The sequence below is a fragment of the Exophiala bonariae genome, assembly GCF_035927105.1.
Source record: "Exophiala bonariae strain CCFEE 5792 chromosome Unknown scaffold_15, whole genome shotgun sequence".
Taxonomy (NCBI): domain Eukaryota; kingdom Fungi; phylum Ascomycota; class Eurotiomycetes; order Chaetothyriales; family Herpotrichiellaceae; genus Exophiala; species Exophiala bonariae.
In genome coordinates this window covers 419,762-434,112 of record NW_027042490.1, presented here as the reverse complement: position 1 = coordinate 434,112, position 14,351 = coordinate 419,762, and the positions used below count along the sequence as shown (strand labels likewise).

Here is a 14,351-nt window from a genome sequence, read left to right as displayed (position 1 = left end):
CGGACAGAGGCAACTCTACAACACTGTGTCTTGCCGGCTGCAGCCTGTCAGCTGTCACATCTCCCCGATCTCTCACTTCCTGGTACCTTGTACCTAACTAGTGTAGAAAAAGTTATTCCAAGATGCGGTGCAGGTGATGCACAAACTGCAGGTTGGATCCTATTTTGACTTTTTTTGCCCCAAACTTGAACCGGGCGAAGCAACCCAAGAACCATCCCACGTGACTGGAATTGACGGATCGTCAGTTCCATTGGTACGTTCTTGGTCGTCATCATCGGATCTTCTGATCCATTGGAGAGTTCGTACACCAAAATGAGGTAAGGCACTAACGAGCAACTCCGCCATGAAACAAGGAAGACGAGCAAATGATAAGGTGAGGAAGTGTTTTCATCGCCCGTTATCCAACGTCAACTGGCACGACACACACCAAAACATCTTTTGTCTGAGGATCTGAAGTTCGTGTCATACTTTCAGACCAAGGTTCACCGACCCAATTACCTTTCGTCATCCTCAGCTGAAGTACTCGTACTATCCACCTCCGACTACTCGTGCGTCGAGGCTACCCGCAAACAATCACTCCGGCACCATCCAAGATATCAAATCATCTGCCAGTTCACTCATATCGTCATGGCCTCGTCGGATCTCAAGGCATGGATCGCCGGCATGCCCAAAGCCGAACTACATGTTCATTTAGAAGGTAAGCCATCGGGAAAGATACAACCCGGGTCGATTGTTTCATAAAAATATATTTATCCTTCACTCGCAAATGTATTTGATCCCATACCATGCACCCCCACTGCCCGGAAAAGGTGAATGCCACGCAAACAACAGAAACAAATGCATGGAATTCTGGAGTGAATGTCATGGCCTCAAAGAGACCAAGTACGAGTAAATGAAATAATAGCAACCTTACCAATTTCTCTCTCAACCAGGCTGCCTAACCCCCCAACTGGCACGAACGCTAGCGGAGCGGAACAACCTCCCCCTCCCACCGTCACTGACATCGCTCTCGGAGTCCTCCCAGCATGAATCAGGCTATGCCTTCCACGACCTCACGTCCTTCCTGGCGGTCTACTACCCGAACCTCTCGGTCCTCCAGACAGAGCACGACTTCCGGGACCTGGCACTGACCTACCTCACGCACGCACACGGCCAGAACATCAAACATGCCGAGCTCTTCTTCGACCCGCAAGCACACACGGGGCGAGGAATCCCCTTCCCGACGGTCCTACGCGGCTATCGCCTGGGCCTGACGACCGCACAGCGAACACTGGGCATCTCCGCATCGCTAATCATGTGTTTCCTGCGCGACCACTCGGCCGAATACGCCATGGCGACGCTCATGGAAGCACTGCCCTTCAAGGACGCCATCATCGGGGTGGGCCTGGACTCGGACGAGCGCGACAACCCGCCGAGCAAATTCGCCGCCGTGTTTCAACGCGCGAGCAAGGAAGGCTTCCTGCTCACGACCCATTGCGACATCGATCAGCCCAACTCGCTCGCACACATCCGTCAGGCCCTGACGGAGCTGCAGGTCGACCGCATCGACCACGGGACCAACATCGTCGCCGACGACGAGCTGGTGTGCATCGCGCTGCAGAAAGGCATCGGATTGACCTGCTGTCCCGTGTCCAACAGCGTCGTCACCGCCGACTTCAAAGGGAGGGAGATCGTCGCTCTGCTGCGGAGGGGCGTCAAGGTCACCGTGAACTCGGATGATCCGGCTTATTTCAGGGCGTATGCCAATGAGAATATGGAGAAGATGGCCGTGGAGACGGACTTGACGAGGAAGGAGTTGGTGCAGTTGCAGAGGAATGCGTTTGCCATCTCGTGGATTTCTACGTGGCGGCGGAATCACTTTCTCGCGCTCTTGGATGAGTATGAACGGTCAACGTCGACTCCGGAGCTTCCCAATGGTATTTAGAGACGGTTGTTGACAAACATGGGTTTTCTGTTATTCATGGGTATCAATGCTATGCTATGGAAAAACAAATAGACCATGGGCCCCTTCATTCTTTGTCCTTCAATGTCAAGTCGACTTCGTCGAAAAAGGTTGCCCGGAGCTGTATCATGGCTGCAAGCTCGAGGATAAACTCTTGTAAGATAATGGCATTGGTCAGAATATGGCTGACGCTGGCTTGATTGCGAGGAGGCGCCTCGTCTTGGACGCTCGGCGTGACTGTCCCAGAATTATCACTTCCCCGAAGAGCGAGGCGAAGATTGCTGGGGCCTGGACCCGATCCTGGACCGGGACTAGACGTCTGTTTCCGGCCTGCCAACACAGGGAATGATGACGATGCCTCTTCAGGTGTCGAAGTGTTCAAAAGTTGTACTTTCGTCTTCAGAATTGCGGCTAAGCTGGTCTGCATGCGAAGTGACGCCTCAATTTGCTTCGCGATTGCCTCATTGTCCTCGGAAGCTATTGGCCCTCGTAGAGGAGAACGACCGAGAGTTCGCTCTGCTAGAGACGCTCTATGACCCCCCGACTTGCTGATTGTGTCATCGATAGATCCGAACTCTGTGGTTGTGATTTTATTGCCTTTCGGAGTAATCGGCCGAGGCTGTGATTGTGATGGACTGTTCGATCGTGATTCATATCCCTCACTAGCCATACGTGTACGCCTGGTTTGGTCTGAAGGTGGTTTCTCACTCGGATCTCGATCTCGGGCATCCTCATCTCCCAGATCGAACCTCCTTTGCAACATCAATTGATCCCATCCCGCAAATTGCGATTTCCACTGCCGAACTTGTTCTACCAGTTCGCCAATGATAAAAGTAATATTCAACGATGAATTATCCTCCACATGGCCTGGTCCGTCCGTAGGCAACAACCATCCCACTAAAGCCAAATGCTCGCATGCTGTAACGGCTATGATGGCCTCGGTCAGATAGAGATTGGTAATGGTGTCATTGGCAAAGAAGTTTCTCAATAAGCAGATCATTGCCTCGAACAATTTGCAATCGCGACTGATTGACAAGTCCCGATGGTCTCGATCAAGCTCATCGACATTGCTTGAGAGACAGCTGTGTTGTTCAAGTAGGACTTGGCTGTCAAGAAGAGCACCCTGGTACGAGTCGTCCATCCCATCGTACTCGGAAATCGTAGATGCAAAGCCAAACAACTCGAGTAGATTATTGTTGAATTGGCTCATTCCACGTCGGAGTTGAACGTTCGGCGCAGATTGAAGGCGAAACAGGCTCTGCAAGACATGAGAGTGGTGTTTTGAAACGATGATGGAGAGGAGCTTCAAACAAGCGTTCACAGTTTCTGCATGGCTTGATTTCAAACTCATCACCATCAAGTCCAGGAGATTGAACAAATCCGGAGAAGGAGTGTCGGCAACTTCGGCCAACGCCTTCAGATGGTCTATTGACTTTCTGCGACTAACAGACATCCTTGACCTTCGATTACCTTTGACTCGTGGTTCAAGAGGCATGTTCATTGAAGCCAGGAGATAGCCCAGGATTCGATCAACTAACTGGTAATGATCAAGACCTTGTAAGAGCCGATAGAGATGGGAGATCACTGCAGCTGTCGACCCGCCTTCCACGTCGGATGATTCCAGCAAAGAAGGATATAGCAGTTGTTGCACAAAAAGAACCTGGAAATGATCGAGTAATGTATCTCTGACCTCGGCCGACTTGCAATGATTCAATGTATCCTGCCAGAAGGCCAGATAAGAGAAAAATGCTTTGGTCTCATGCTGAGCATCTGGATCCGGATGTGAGCTGGCTTGTGCAGGCTGTGGCTTATCGGATAGTGAAACAATGGGGAGCGTTGTCGCTCCCGTGGTAAGAGCATTGGATTGCCTGCTGAGTCGACTATAAAGAGCACCTAGGCCACTAGCCATTTGTGGTGCTAGATCACTTTCTATCATCCAGATCTCCAAAGGCTTGAACTTGGAAGCAGTTTCAGTCAGATACAGTAAGGCAGTACGGGCAAAATCGCCGACAGGACCATCATGGTGAACATATTGCACCAAGACGTAAAACAAGGGAAATTGACTTCTCCTCGACTCATCTGCACCATTGTGACCACGCGTTTTCTCACGTTCTGGAAAGAACCAGGCTGGCAGAATGTCCGGATCAGACCTTATCTTTGTAGCAATTTCGAATAGCAATTCGACCAGGTCCGTTTGCAGGCGTTCCTCGACAATGACTTGGCCACCTATTGTTGCAAAGCAGACCAGATCTAGTAACGATCTTGTAAACAGCTTACTATCCAAGAGGCCTTCGGTCTCGCCATTGATGAGGACATGGAAGAGCTGGGCAGAAAGGCCAATGATCTCCGTGTCCCTCGATGAGACAGCCAACTTTGTAATTATGATATATGTCTGGCTCGAGGCGACATAACGTAGGCAAGAGTGAGGAGCAGCCCTGCGGGATTCGTCATGAAGGAGGGTTTCGAGGCGATGGAGGAGTTTGGCTGTGTAGGCCAAGGCAGACTCGTCTTCTCGTTCAACATTACCGCTTCGCCATGTGTGCTGGGGAGGTCAGCGACCGTCAGGGACACTATACAACGGCATAGAGTATAAGCCTACCGTCAAGGCATTGCAAATACTTTTGCAGGTCGACAGACGTTCGGCGGGAGTGTTGCTCTGGCGTTTGGTGGGAGAGTTGCCAGAGCCGGCGATCAAACGCGTCAACTACAAGGAATCCCCCGCGTTAGAGTTATGTAGACTCGCACAACATGAAGCAGAGGAACATACGAGATCCATGATGTGTGTATGTGTAACAGTATTTGTCGGTGTTGACTCATATTGGTGCTATGTGCTGTTGAACTGCGCCACAGCAAGGATGAGGAGTAAAGGGGGAAGAGACGGCTGCTTGAATCGCGGGATTGGGATCTTGATCAGGTGCAGCCTGCAGATGCAGGTGCTTTGGGCCTCCTGACACAGACTTCGTGTGGAACTGGAGTCTTTGATGGCCAGCCGTGGGTATGACTGTTGAGGGAGGGACCAAGTGTGGTGTGCAGGTGGATGTGGATGTGGATGGCGGCTTCTCCAAGGCGAGTCACAAGGCTTAGGCTGGCAGCATAGCCCTTGCCATCATATATCAGAATGATATTATGACCACCTACCTAGGTATAAGTGTCAAGCACTTGCTTGTCTACGCGGAAGGCTCACTGCTAGACCTACGCGTATTTCGTACCTCGTGTCGATCCAAGTCTCCTTCAATCTCACTCCTCAAGACTCAAGGCACCAGCCTCATCGAGTTGTGGTGGCAGTGTCAAACAGTACCTCGTATCCAAAGACTATTCGGCTGAGCCACTCCACTCTACACAAGTCAAGGCTCGGCCATAATACTCTTATCCTTCATCATGGCCGATTCAAACGATAATCTTCGAACCATTGCAGTCAACTCAGAGACAGCTGAACTTGCAAGTAAGAGAAACGACCAAGGAAAAATGGGAGATTCATACTATGAAGATCAACATTCGGGACACAATCATTCCGCCAATGAGATTCAATCGGCCAAAACACCGACTGGACTCTTCTCTGAGCATGGCCATTCTCTCACGCAAATTCGTCCCATGGCTAAACATTCGGGCTCTTCAGTTGCTGCCTTCTTCACCGGCTTACACACCACCATAATTGGCATCTCATCTCTGGGTGCAAGCGTTACATTCTCCTATGTCCTTTCAAACAACACGCAAGATGTGCCTGCCCAAAGTCCAAGATTTTCAAAAGAACAAGTCCAGCAGTTCCTCGCCATCAGCTGGCTTCTGTTCTTACTTGGATTGGCATTTGCGTCCTTGGGCTCTACCTTGTTGACTTTCTTCAAGAGTCACTGGATAGCAGATTGGGATGGTTTGAATGGAAAGAACAGTCAATGGCAGGTTCAGATGTATGCCGTTCTGGCCAGCGGTGTGATGGGCAGTTTGATCATTGGCGCGTTTATCGTCTTGGGTTTGGTCGTGGTCGCCTATTCTCCAATTGTCGGTTGGATTGCAGTCGGTTTCACTGCCGCCTTTGGTCTGTTTATCCTTCTTGCCATCATCAATCAGGCTCCATGGCCTTGGCGAGACAACACCCCCAGCCACACTCACAGGCATCGAACAGTCTGAATCGATCCACGGGTTCGAGAAGCGAGTATGGAGGACACCAGTCAGCGAAGCTGAGTATGTCCCAGAAGTGCATAATGCAATGTAATAATTCTAAGGGAGTGGCCATGGTGTGTTCGTAATCGCCATCAAGTTGCTTGTGGCATCAGCGATTATCTTAACTGGTGTATGCATTAGTTAGATAGAGCAAGAAGGCTGGAGCCAAATAAGATCGTTGGCTCTTTGCATCGCCGAGTCAACGTCTCGATGGGACTGATATGCCTTCAATGGTATGCAGGTCGTCTTCTGCAAATTGAGAATTGTTCACATGTAATTCGTATCTCATACAGGAGGGAACCGAGTCGATAGACAGTCTCTTTTCAGTCGCTGTCATCACTAGTGTCGGCCTTGCGTTTCTTTCCTCCCTTGGCTTTCTTCTTGGGTGCAATGTCGTCTTCACTGTCTTCACTTTTGGCCTCGGATTTGGCTCGTCCCTTTTTGGACCCTTCATCTGGGATGCTTTCACAGATGTCAGTCAGGAAATCATATGTCCCGTCTTTCATCAATCCAGCCTTGAGGTGCTGAGCCGTGACTCGTTTTGATCGATTGGCCTTGGCTTCTGCTGCACCCTTGCTCACCAAAGCAATCATAAACAGTTCCAAGGCTTTGGCTGGGACACCGTTAGTACTCAGTCGGTCTCTCAGGGAAATAGACGGACTTACCAACTGCAGTGGGGGTTGCTTGAGCAACTTTACCAACATCTTCGTCCGCTTGCATGATTCGTTTGATCCGAGCAACAGGGAATTTCGTTCTCACATCGATGCCGTGAGCTGGATCTATTGGGGCAGCAGGCATGGTGGGTGCAAATTGCTCTGGCTTGACAGGTATTTCTTGTCTTGGCGGCACGTGAGGGTCGTATCCCATGTTGAGTTGCTGCTCTTCAGCTCGCTGCTGACGAGTTCGAGGCATGTCTCCGTATGGCTGATCGTATGATTGGTGCAAGCTTGGCGCTTGTAGAGGATAATGTTGATTGATCGATTGTGTGTTGATGTGGTCGTATTCGTAATTTGGTTGATATGTTGGTTGATTGTGATAGAAATTTGGCGGAGGCGGGGGAGGTGGAGGGTTGGTATATAATTGTGCTTGAGGTGGTGAATGTTGATGAGTCGATTGTGTTATGGGAGTGAATGGCGGTGGTGAATATTGCTGGGGAGTGGCGGATGAGTGAGTTCTTGGACCAAAATAAGAAGCTGTAGGAGTGGCGGTTTGTGGGGAAAAGAAAGGTGAAGCGTCGTAGGAACCTCGAGCAGAAAAAGAATAACCAGGAGGAAAAGAAGAGTCCGGATAGGATGGAATCCGGCTCAGCTTAGGCGGTGGAGGTGGTTGCAACGCACTAAGGTCTGGACTTTTCGGCCTGTAGTTTTGGTGTTCTTCGTTCATTTCTTGGTGATTTCCCTCGGGGTTTGACAAATAGATGCTGGTTGTGGTGTACTTGTGGGAATACTGTGGCTGATGCGGTTGCAAGTATGTGTCAACGACATTTTGGAATGCAAACAATTTTGTAGGGAAACAATGTCTCGCACGGTCTTCACGTGGCAGGATGCATTGTCACCGGCGGGCAGGGCAGGAGCGATGTACTAGTGAAATAGATCTAGATATCACGTGGGTGACTCGGAGAGAGATCAGATCAATACGGTCGGACCAATATAGATCCGAATGTCTTTCGTGTCAGTTGGGTTGGCGTGGTTAGACGGGGATTGGTTTCCAAGGCAAAATGCAAAAAAACAACACACAGCCTGAGGTGAGGGGCTTTCGGATCAGGCGAGGGGCGCGATGGACCTTATAAAATCTTTGGGGCCTGCAGATGGCGAGCTGGATCATCCCAAAGAGCCCCAGGCTAACTTTAAACCAACCCTGCCCGACGCATCAGCCTACCACAATGTGCCGTTTGCCCTGTGCTAGCCCACTTCAAACATCCCGATTCCCTGCTCCAATTCCTGTCCGGACACTTGGTACGAGGTACTACGGAGTGGTAAATCTCGTTCGCTGCATGTTCATGACGCGTAAATTATAGTATGCCGCCTATCAGTTTTTTCCCTTCAAAACACCCTCAGCCTTGCCACAAACAATTTCATTCTTCACGATTCCTGAAAACAACGTGTCACTAGGTAATGACTGATTGCACTTGATGATGCTCGACTCACACTTGACACGAAGAGCGAATAGCGAACAGTGTCGCGCTTGTCAATCTGTCCCTTTCAGACGTCCTGCACGTCCTGCTCGTTCTCGGACGCGCCTGGCTATCTGCCTGGCCTAACTAACCCCATCGTAGTAGCTCAAGTTATTGATCAATACAAAAACGAATTGATCACTCAATTAGCCAAATGATGACAGAGCAAGCTGAGGGCCATCTCCTGTTGAAGTGGCATGCAACAACCCAGTGGAAGCTGTGGTCGTTACTTCTCACACAACGAGAGATTCCCATGAAAGACTTTCAAAACTTGATCTAATCTGATGGCATGTCTATATTTGGCATCATCATCAACCATCTTACGATGCTTTGGCCACTTTTGACGCCATACTCGAAGCCAGTATATATTCAGTCATCATGTCGAGACCTATCAATCGCTCCTTGCGATCTCTTCCCAGGAACAAGTTGACTACCGGCCATGCATGAATCCCAGCCTTATGTTCCTGTTCTTTTACCACAGCCCCGTTGGCCCTCATATTCTTCAACATCTCATGGATACCGGGCGCGAACACTTCTTCACTGCCAAACACAACACGGTACCCGTTGATCGGCGATGCTTGCTTCCATCGTCCCGTGCTCAACCCTGGAGATATCACCTCGTCTTTGGTGGATGACTTTCCAGCATATTGCTTGGCGTATAGATGCAAACTTTCGCGGTCCAGGTAATCACTTGGGGTGTTTTGATTGACAGGTGAGACTAGGTGAGTCCATGGAGACATCAGAATGGCCAAACCAGGCTTATGCAGAGCTTGAAATTGAGGATCTTGTTCAAGATGACCTGGTTGTAACAACATACTCAGAATCAATGTCGCACCGGCAGAGTCTCCACTAACACAGATTTTGGCGGCCGATCCATCACCAAAGGTTTCCCGTAGGAACGTATAGCCAGCTCGTGTCTCATTGAATTGGGTTGGCCATTGAGCGTCAGGAACCAGAGTGTACTCAAGTGCAAATACAGCAGGATTTTCGAACCCATTCTCCTTCAATCGAGTTGCCCAGGCCATCAAAAATTCCATGTAGAAATATGCCGAACCCATGGAGAACCCGCCCCCTACACCGAATAATCAACAAGGCATCTTTACAAACTCACGGAACTCACCATGTGCATAGTATATGACAATGTCTGGGTCGGAGCTGGGATCATCAATGATCCAAAGACCCTTTGCGCCATGCCTGATGATCTCTCGATAGTACATTGGGCAATGAAGGTAGCCATGTCGAAGGAGCCGAAAGCGAAAGAAAGGATAAGCCACCCATTTCGAGAAGAAGACCCGTCCGATACTAGCGGGAATATTTGCAAAGGCATAACGGACACATCGGATAACCAGAGCCTGAAAAAGAGTGGCGTTTCTCGTAAAAGGGGATCGTGTCCCTCTCTTGGTATAATACCGCTCGTGTAGCAATTGATAGGGGAGTTGGAATACTAGGTTGATCGTTAGCGTTGATGCATCTTGAAGGAAGATGTCATGCCCGCTGACTCAGAAATGGGATAACCTTGACTATGACAAGTAAAAGGGAGAAAAACTCGGCTTGATAAAGAAGCTGTGGGATTAGCACGATCACAAATGCCAGACAGTCGAGGAGACTGATCGGTCCTAATATCATTGTTATACTTTGATTTGGAGTTGGTCTACTTCGAATCGCTCAGACGACTGCCCCGGACAATATGGTAATCGAACTTCGTGATAAGCGAGGGTCAAAGAAATGCAAGGAAATAAGAACAACAGATAAATCACAGCTTAAGCAACAACGTTCTCAAGGAAATAAAAGAGACGTATAGAGCCCGAATTTTATTGAATCTACGGTCCTATCACTCAGGGAACGTCTTCAGAATATGGATCGTGACTTCATCGACTTTTGAGATGCAATGCGGGCTGACAATAATGATGATCCTTGGATACCTCACTTACGTGGAAAAATCCGCGAATGGAGATACGGATAGGTAGCGTTATTAGCGGAATTGACAATATTTAGGCTGACTTCCCCACTAATTGAGCTTGGGTAGGTCCCTAAACCAGCTAGTGCCCTCGTGCCTAAGCAGGCCAGGGACGCCTAACTTAAATCCTCGTAACAACCTTGGAACTGGTCGATCTCGGTTGTTGGCGATCTCCATCAACCGGCAGGCCCTGCTTCCAGGTGTGCGTTTGTCTTCGGGGTAAGAAGTTCCTCCGTAGGTGCCCTTCCCACTAGGCACACTGCAGAGGTGGTCTTGCGCCTGTCGTCGTCTGCACGTTAGTTCCTGGTTGGACAAGTTTGCACCTGATTCCTATGGCCAGAAAAATGTCATTGCCCATGTCACACTGGCAACTCGCATCAACAGAACCACAATCATACTATTCTTTCTACTCATCTATCTTGGAAAACTGATCTGAATTCTTGACATGACAATGCAATTCTCCATGGTCACATAATGGCGCCACCTGCATCTTTGCCTCTACGAAAATCACATCGCACCCACGATTTCACATCGAATACCTGCAGCCTGCCTTTCATTCCTTCACTCCTCTGATCCATACAGAATCATGGCTGATGCCGATCTGGTCGCTTCTCTGGCCGAAACGGTCAGGTGTGTATAAACTACCGATCTCTGTGATCTGCGAACAAGAACTGATCTCGACAGTGCGTTGGGTTTGGAGAAAATCCCTGATAAACTTCATTGCAACGCCTGCCATAAATTCAACCTCAATGCATATAAGACAACGTGTTGTGATACTGTGATTTGTGAACCATGTCAGTCCAAGCTCGTCTCTTAAAGAGTATCCTCTGACAATCATTAGGCTTCACTTCCCGTTGCGACATCAGCTGCCCAATATGCGATCACAAGCCCTTCAACAGCGACGTATGCAAGCCCAACAAAGCCATGCGCACGACGGTCAAGTCCTACCTCAAAACTATAGAGAAGGCCAAATCTGAGGCAAAGATTGCACCTCCACCAGCAGCAGACAATGCGACCGAGCCTGAGCAAACAAATGTTATCTCAAATGAGCAGGAGGATGTGAACGGATCCACACTCTCAGTGAAAGAGTCAAAAACCATGAAGGAGGACGAGCGTGAGACAACTCCCGCGCTTGACGTTCAGCCTTCCATAGAAGTGAGTCGGCATCTGTCTGCCTTCAGCCTACTCTCACACAGTCTATTGACCAATTTATGCAGGATCCGGATCAAGACGCGTACGAACCAGACGATGACCATGTTGAAATCCAAGTCGAGGCTGAGGAGGACCCAGATGACATTCCATCACAGAACAAGATTGTCATAGAAGACCCCAATGAGGATCAATACGACACTGAGGTCGAAAGGCACAACAATAACAAATCTAGCTTCTCCAATGGCCAAGATCAAGCTGCCACCAATGGTATGGACGGAAACGATTTCGCAAATATGATGAATGGTTTCAACAACATGGACTATAACCAGATGATGCAGATGATGGCGGCGAATGGCATGGCCAACTTCAATCCAATGATGGGTAAGTCAATACACTACATCACTGTTCTTGTAGCCTTGCAACTGACTTGTCTCAGGATTACCCATGGGAATGAACACGATGTCATCAGGCATGTTTGGTGGTTTTGGCGGCCCCAATAGTGGCATGAATGGAATGAATAGCATGGATATGTCAATGAACTTTAATCCCAACCAAGGGATGTATTCTGGCTGGAATAATGGCCAAAACAACAATATGTGGCAGAATAATAATGCAAATGCATTCTCGAATGGTATGGGTGGTGACTTCGGTTCCAACTATGCTTTCAATATGGCCCAGTCTGGGAATTTCCAGCAGCAATACCCCAATGGTGATTTCCAAAATGGCTACTCCGGCCGTGGTTACGGCCGTGGTCGTGGCCGTGGTCGTGGTGGTTATGGCAGAGGTCGTGGTAATTTCAACCAGTACTCGCAATTTCCGCAGCAGCAGCAGCAGCACCAATATTCCAACGGACCTAATCAATACGAAAATCAAGGAATGCGCTCTCAAAACACAAATGATTACAAAAACGACACCTCTGCTAACGAGACGACGGATACAAACAATACCAGCAACGCCCACGAGGATGACGAATTTGCACCTGGAGGCCAGGACGAAATCCAAGAAGCCTTGGGCGAAGATTATCAAAAGTCCACTACTAACAATGATCGGAAGGCCCTTGATCCCATTCCCAGCACAACTGATGATACTCACCCAGAGACAGGCTCCGCAAACGGAACTGGTGCAAAGGAAGATCTTGATGGCGATAATTCTATGCAAGATAGCACTGCCCCAATCCCAATACCATCGATAGCTACAGATGGCCCCATCTCTAGTTCTGACCAACAGAGGCCCATCCCTGCAGCATATGAGGAAGACTTGCAAGGTCCTATGCCACCACCCTCCGCGCCGTTAGGCCCTGCAGCTCAGTATGACTATGGGTACCGCGCTCGCGGACATGGTAGATTTGCTCAACGTGGTCGTGGTCTGCTGTCTATGCAGAATGGGCATTCTACCTCGGCAGTGAAGTCTAGCCAACAAATATCTCAACCAACACCTGGGGTTGTAGGTGCTCCCACGGGTCCCAGAGCTATGCGTGAGCCGCCTGTACCTGCAAGGCCAGCTTCTCGACCAACCAGCGTGGGTAATGGCTTTCAGATCATGGGTCGAGCTTCTATGGATTCTCCCAAGAGACCAGAATCCCGCGGCTTTGAAACAACTATAACTGTCAAGCCATCAGCTCCAAGTGAGCATGATGACTATAGGGAAAGAGATGATTCGGAGAAGAATTCACGACACGAAAACTATTCAGGCTCCAAATATGGTCAGGATGAGCACGATAGTGATGATCGAAGCAAAGACAAGGACAGACGGTATCGGCGATCGTCTAAACGATCAACATACGATGATTATGACCGAGACGAACGACAGACCTCAGTTGGGGCCTCGGACTCGGCGGATAGGAAATCATCAAGAAGAAGTCGTGCTGATAAGGAGCCGCCGTCAACATCAAAACACCAAAGCTCTCGATCCAAAGCGTATCATGAAGAAGGCGCTAATGGCGATCATGAAATGGAAGATTACGAGGGATCTAGCCGATCATATAGGGATGGTCCTGATGGTGGTGACAGCAGAAGTAGACATCGCAGCAGCCGGACATCAAAATATGACGACCGGAACCGAGATCGAGATCGAGATCGAGAACATGATCGTGAGAAAGACAGGCTAAGAGATCGTGACCGTGATCGCGAAAGAGACAAAGACCGAGAGAGAGACAGGGATGACCGACATCGGGAGAAGGAGCGCGACCGCAAACGATCCCGACATGATCGACATCGAGAAGACGACAAGGACTATGACAAGGACTACGACTACCAGAATGATGGCGACGACCACGACTCCCGTCACCGCTCAAGACGGCACAAACGCGACCATCATCATCGACACGAGAATGACGATTATCCTAGCACAGGGGCAACGAGCACGAATCGCTCACATCGATCCAGCGCTGCAGGAACACCAGCACCGATTGCCTCTGCTGTCAGCAACTCCACGGATAAGGATCCACATACGCTGGAACGAGAGGCAAGGAATCGAGAGCGCATGGTCAAGGAGCAACAGCGGAGGGAGAAAGCTGCGGCCAAAACTGGTCCCGGTGGTGGTAGTGGCGGCGGCGGCGGTACTGGAGAACATCACTCCTCTCGAGGAAGTCGACGGGTCACATACAAATACGAAGACGACATCGAGCGCAGTCTCGCCGAGAACGAGCGGTCAAGCGCTAGATGGAGGTGATGGTAGTCCTTGGGCGAAAGTTCGGTGGGAGCCGGAGCCTCGTGCTCATTACCCTACATCACCAACATGAAACACGCAATTCTTCTGCTTAGCCCAGAAGCTGCCTGTTGACCAGTGGTCTGGAATGCCAAGTTCTGGATCTCAGGCTGTGCAGAAGGTGCACTTGTACTTCTATACACATTTTCGGGGCCGTGCAACAATCATTCAACCAAACGCATACCCACCAATCCGAGCGCAAAAAGTGATAAAATACTACCTAGTAATACCAAATATCATTTCTTGACCTGAACTCGGTCTTT

At 49.6% G+C, this 14,351-nt stretch overlaps 6 protein-coding genes across 6 annotated transcripts; 3 read left to right on the top strand and 3 right to left on the bottom strand.

Annotated features, from left to right (window-relative positions):
* Positions 1 to 627: 627 nt before the first annotated feature.
* LTR84_003130 (uncharacterized protein) lies at positions 628 to 1,924 on the top strand (the record flags this gene model as incomplete). Its single annotated transcript, XM_064846725.1, has 2 exons — positions 628 to 697; positions 966 to 1,924. 2 exons carry the CDS (start codon positions 628 to 630, stop codon positions 1,922 to 1,924), a joined length of 1,029 nt encoding a protein of 342 aa, XP_064705705.1.
* An 85-nt stretch (positions 1,925 to 2,009) lies between these two features.
* LTR84_003129 (uncharacterized protein) lies at positions 2,010 to 4,718 on the bottom strand (the record flags this gene model as incomplete). The annotated part of the gene is made up of 2 exons (XM_064846724.1): positions 2,010 to 4,484; positions 4,710 to 4,718. 2 exons carry the CDS (start codon positions 4,716 to 4,718, stop codon positions 2,010 to 2,012), a joined length of 2,484 nt encoding a protein of 827 aa, XP_064705704.1.
* Positions 4,719 to 5,320: 602 nt separating this feature from the next.
* Positions 5,321 to 6,067, top strand: LTR84_003128 (uncharacterized protein; the record flags this gene model as incomplete). Its single annotated transcript, XM_064846723.1, has 1 exon — positions 5,321 to 6,067. One exon carries the CDS (start codon positions 5,321 to 5,323, stop codon positions 6,065 to 6,067), a length of 747 nt encoding a protein of 248 aa, XP_064705703.1.
* A 356-nt stretch (positions 6,068 to 6,423) lies between these two features.
* LTR84_003127 (uncharacterized protein) lies at positions 6,424 to 6,967 on the bottom strand (the record flags this gene model as incomplete). Its single annotated transcript, XM_064846722.1, has 2 exons — positions 6,424 to 6,713; positions 6,766 to 6,967. The coding sequence occupies 2 exons, from the start codon at positions 6,965 to 6,967 to the stop codon at positions 6,424 to 6,426; spliced, it is 492 nt and encodes a 163-aa protein (XP_064705702.1).
* A 1,626-nt stretch (positions 6,968 to 8,593) lies between these two features.
* On the bottom strand, positions 8,594 to 9,899 carry LTR84_003126 (uncharacterized protein; the record flags this gene model as incomplete). The annotated part of the gene is made up of 3 exons (XM_064846721.1): positions 8,594 to 9,345; positions 9,394 to 9,717; positions 9,773 to 9,899. The coding sequence occupies 3 exons, from the start codon at positions 9,897 to 9,899 to the stop codon at positions 8,594 to 8,596; spliced, it is 1,203 nt and encodes a 400-aa protein (XP_064705701.1).
* Positions 9,900 to 10,816: 917 nt separating this feature from the next.
* On the top strand, positions 10,817 to 14,052 carry LTR84_003125 (uncharacterized protein; the record flags this gene model as incomplete). Its single annotated transcript, XM_064846720.1, has 5 exons — positions 10,817 to 10,860; positions 10,915 to 11,024; positions 11,072 to 11,385; positions 11,448 to 11,763; positions 11,819 to 14,052. The coding sequence occupies 5 exons, from the start codon at positions 10,817 to 10,819 to the stop codon at positions 14,050 to 14,052; spliced, it is 3,018 nt and encodes a 1,005-aa protein (XP_064705700.1).
* Between the last annotated feature and the right edge of the window lie 299 nt (positions 14,053 to 14,351).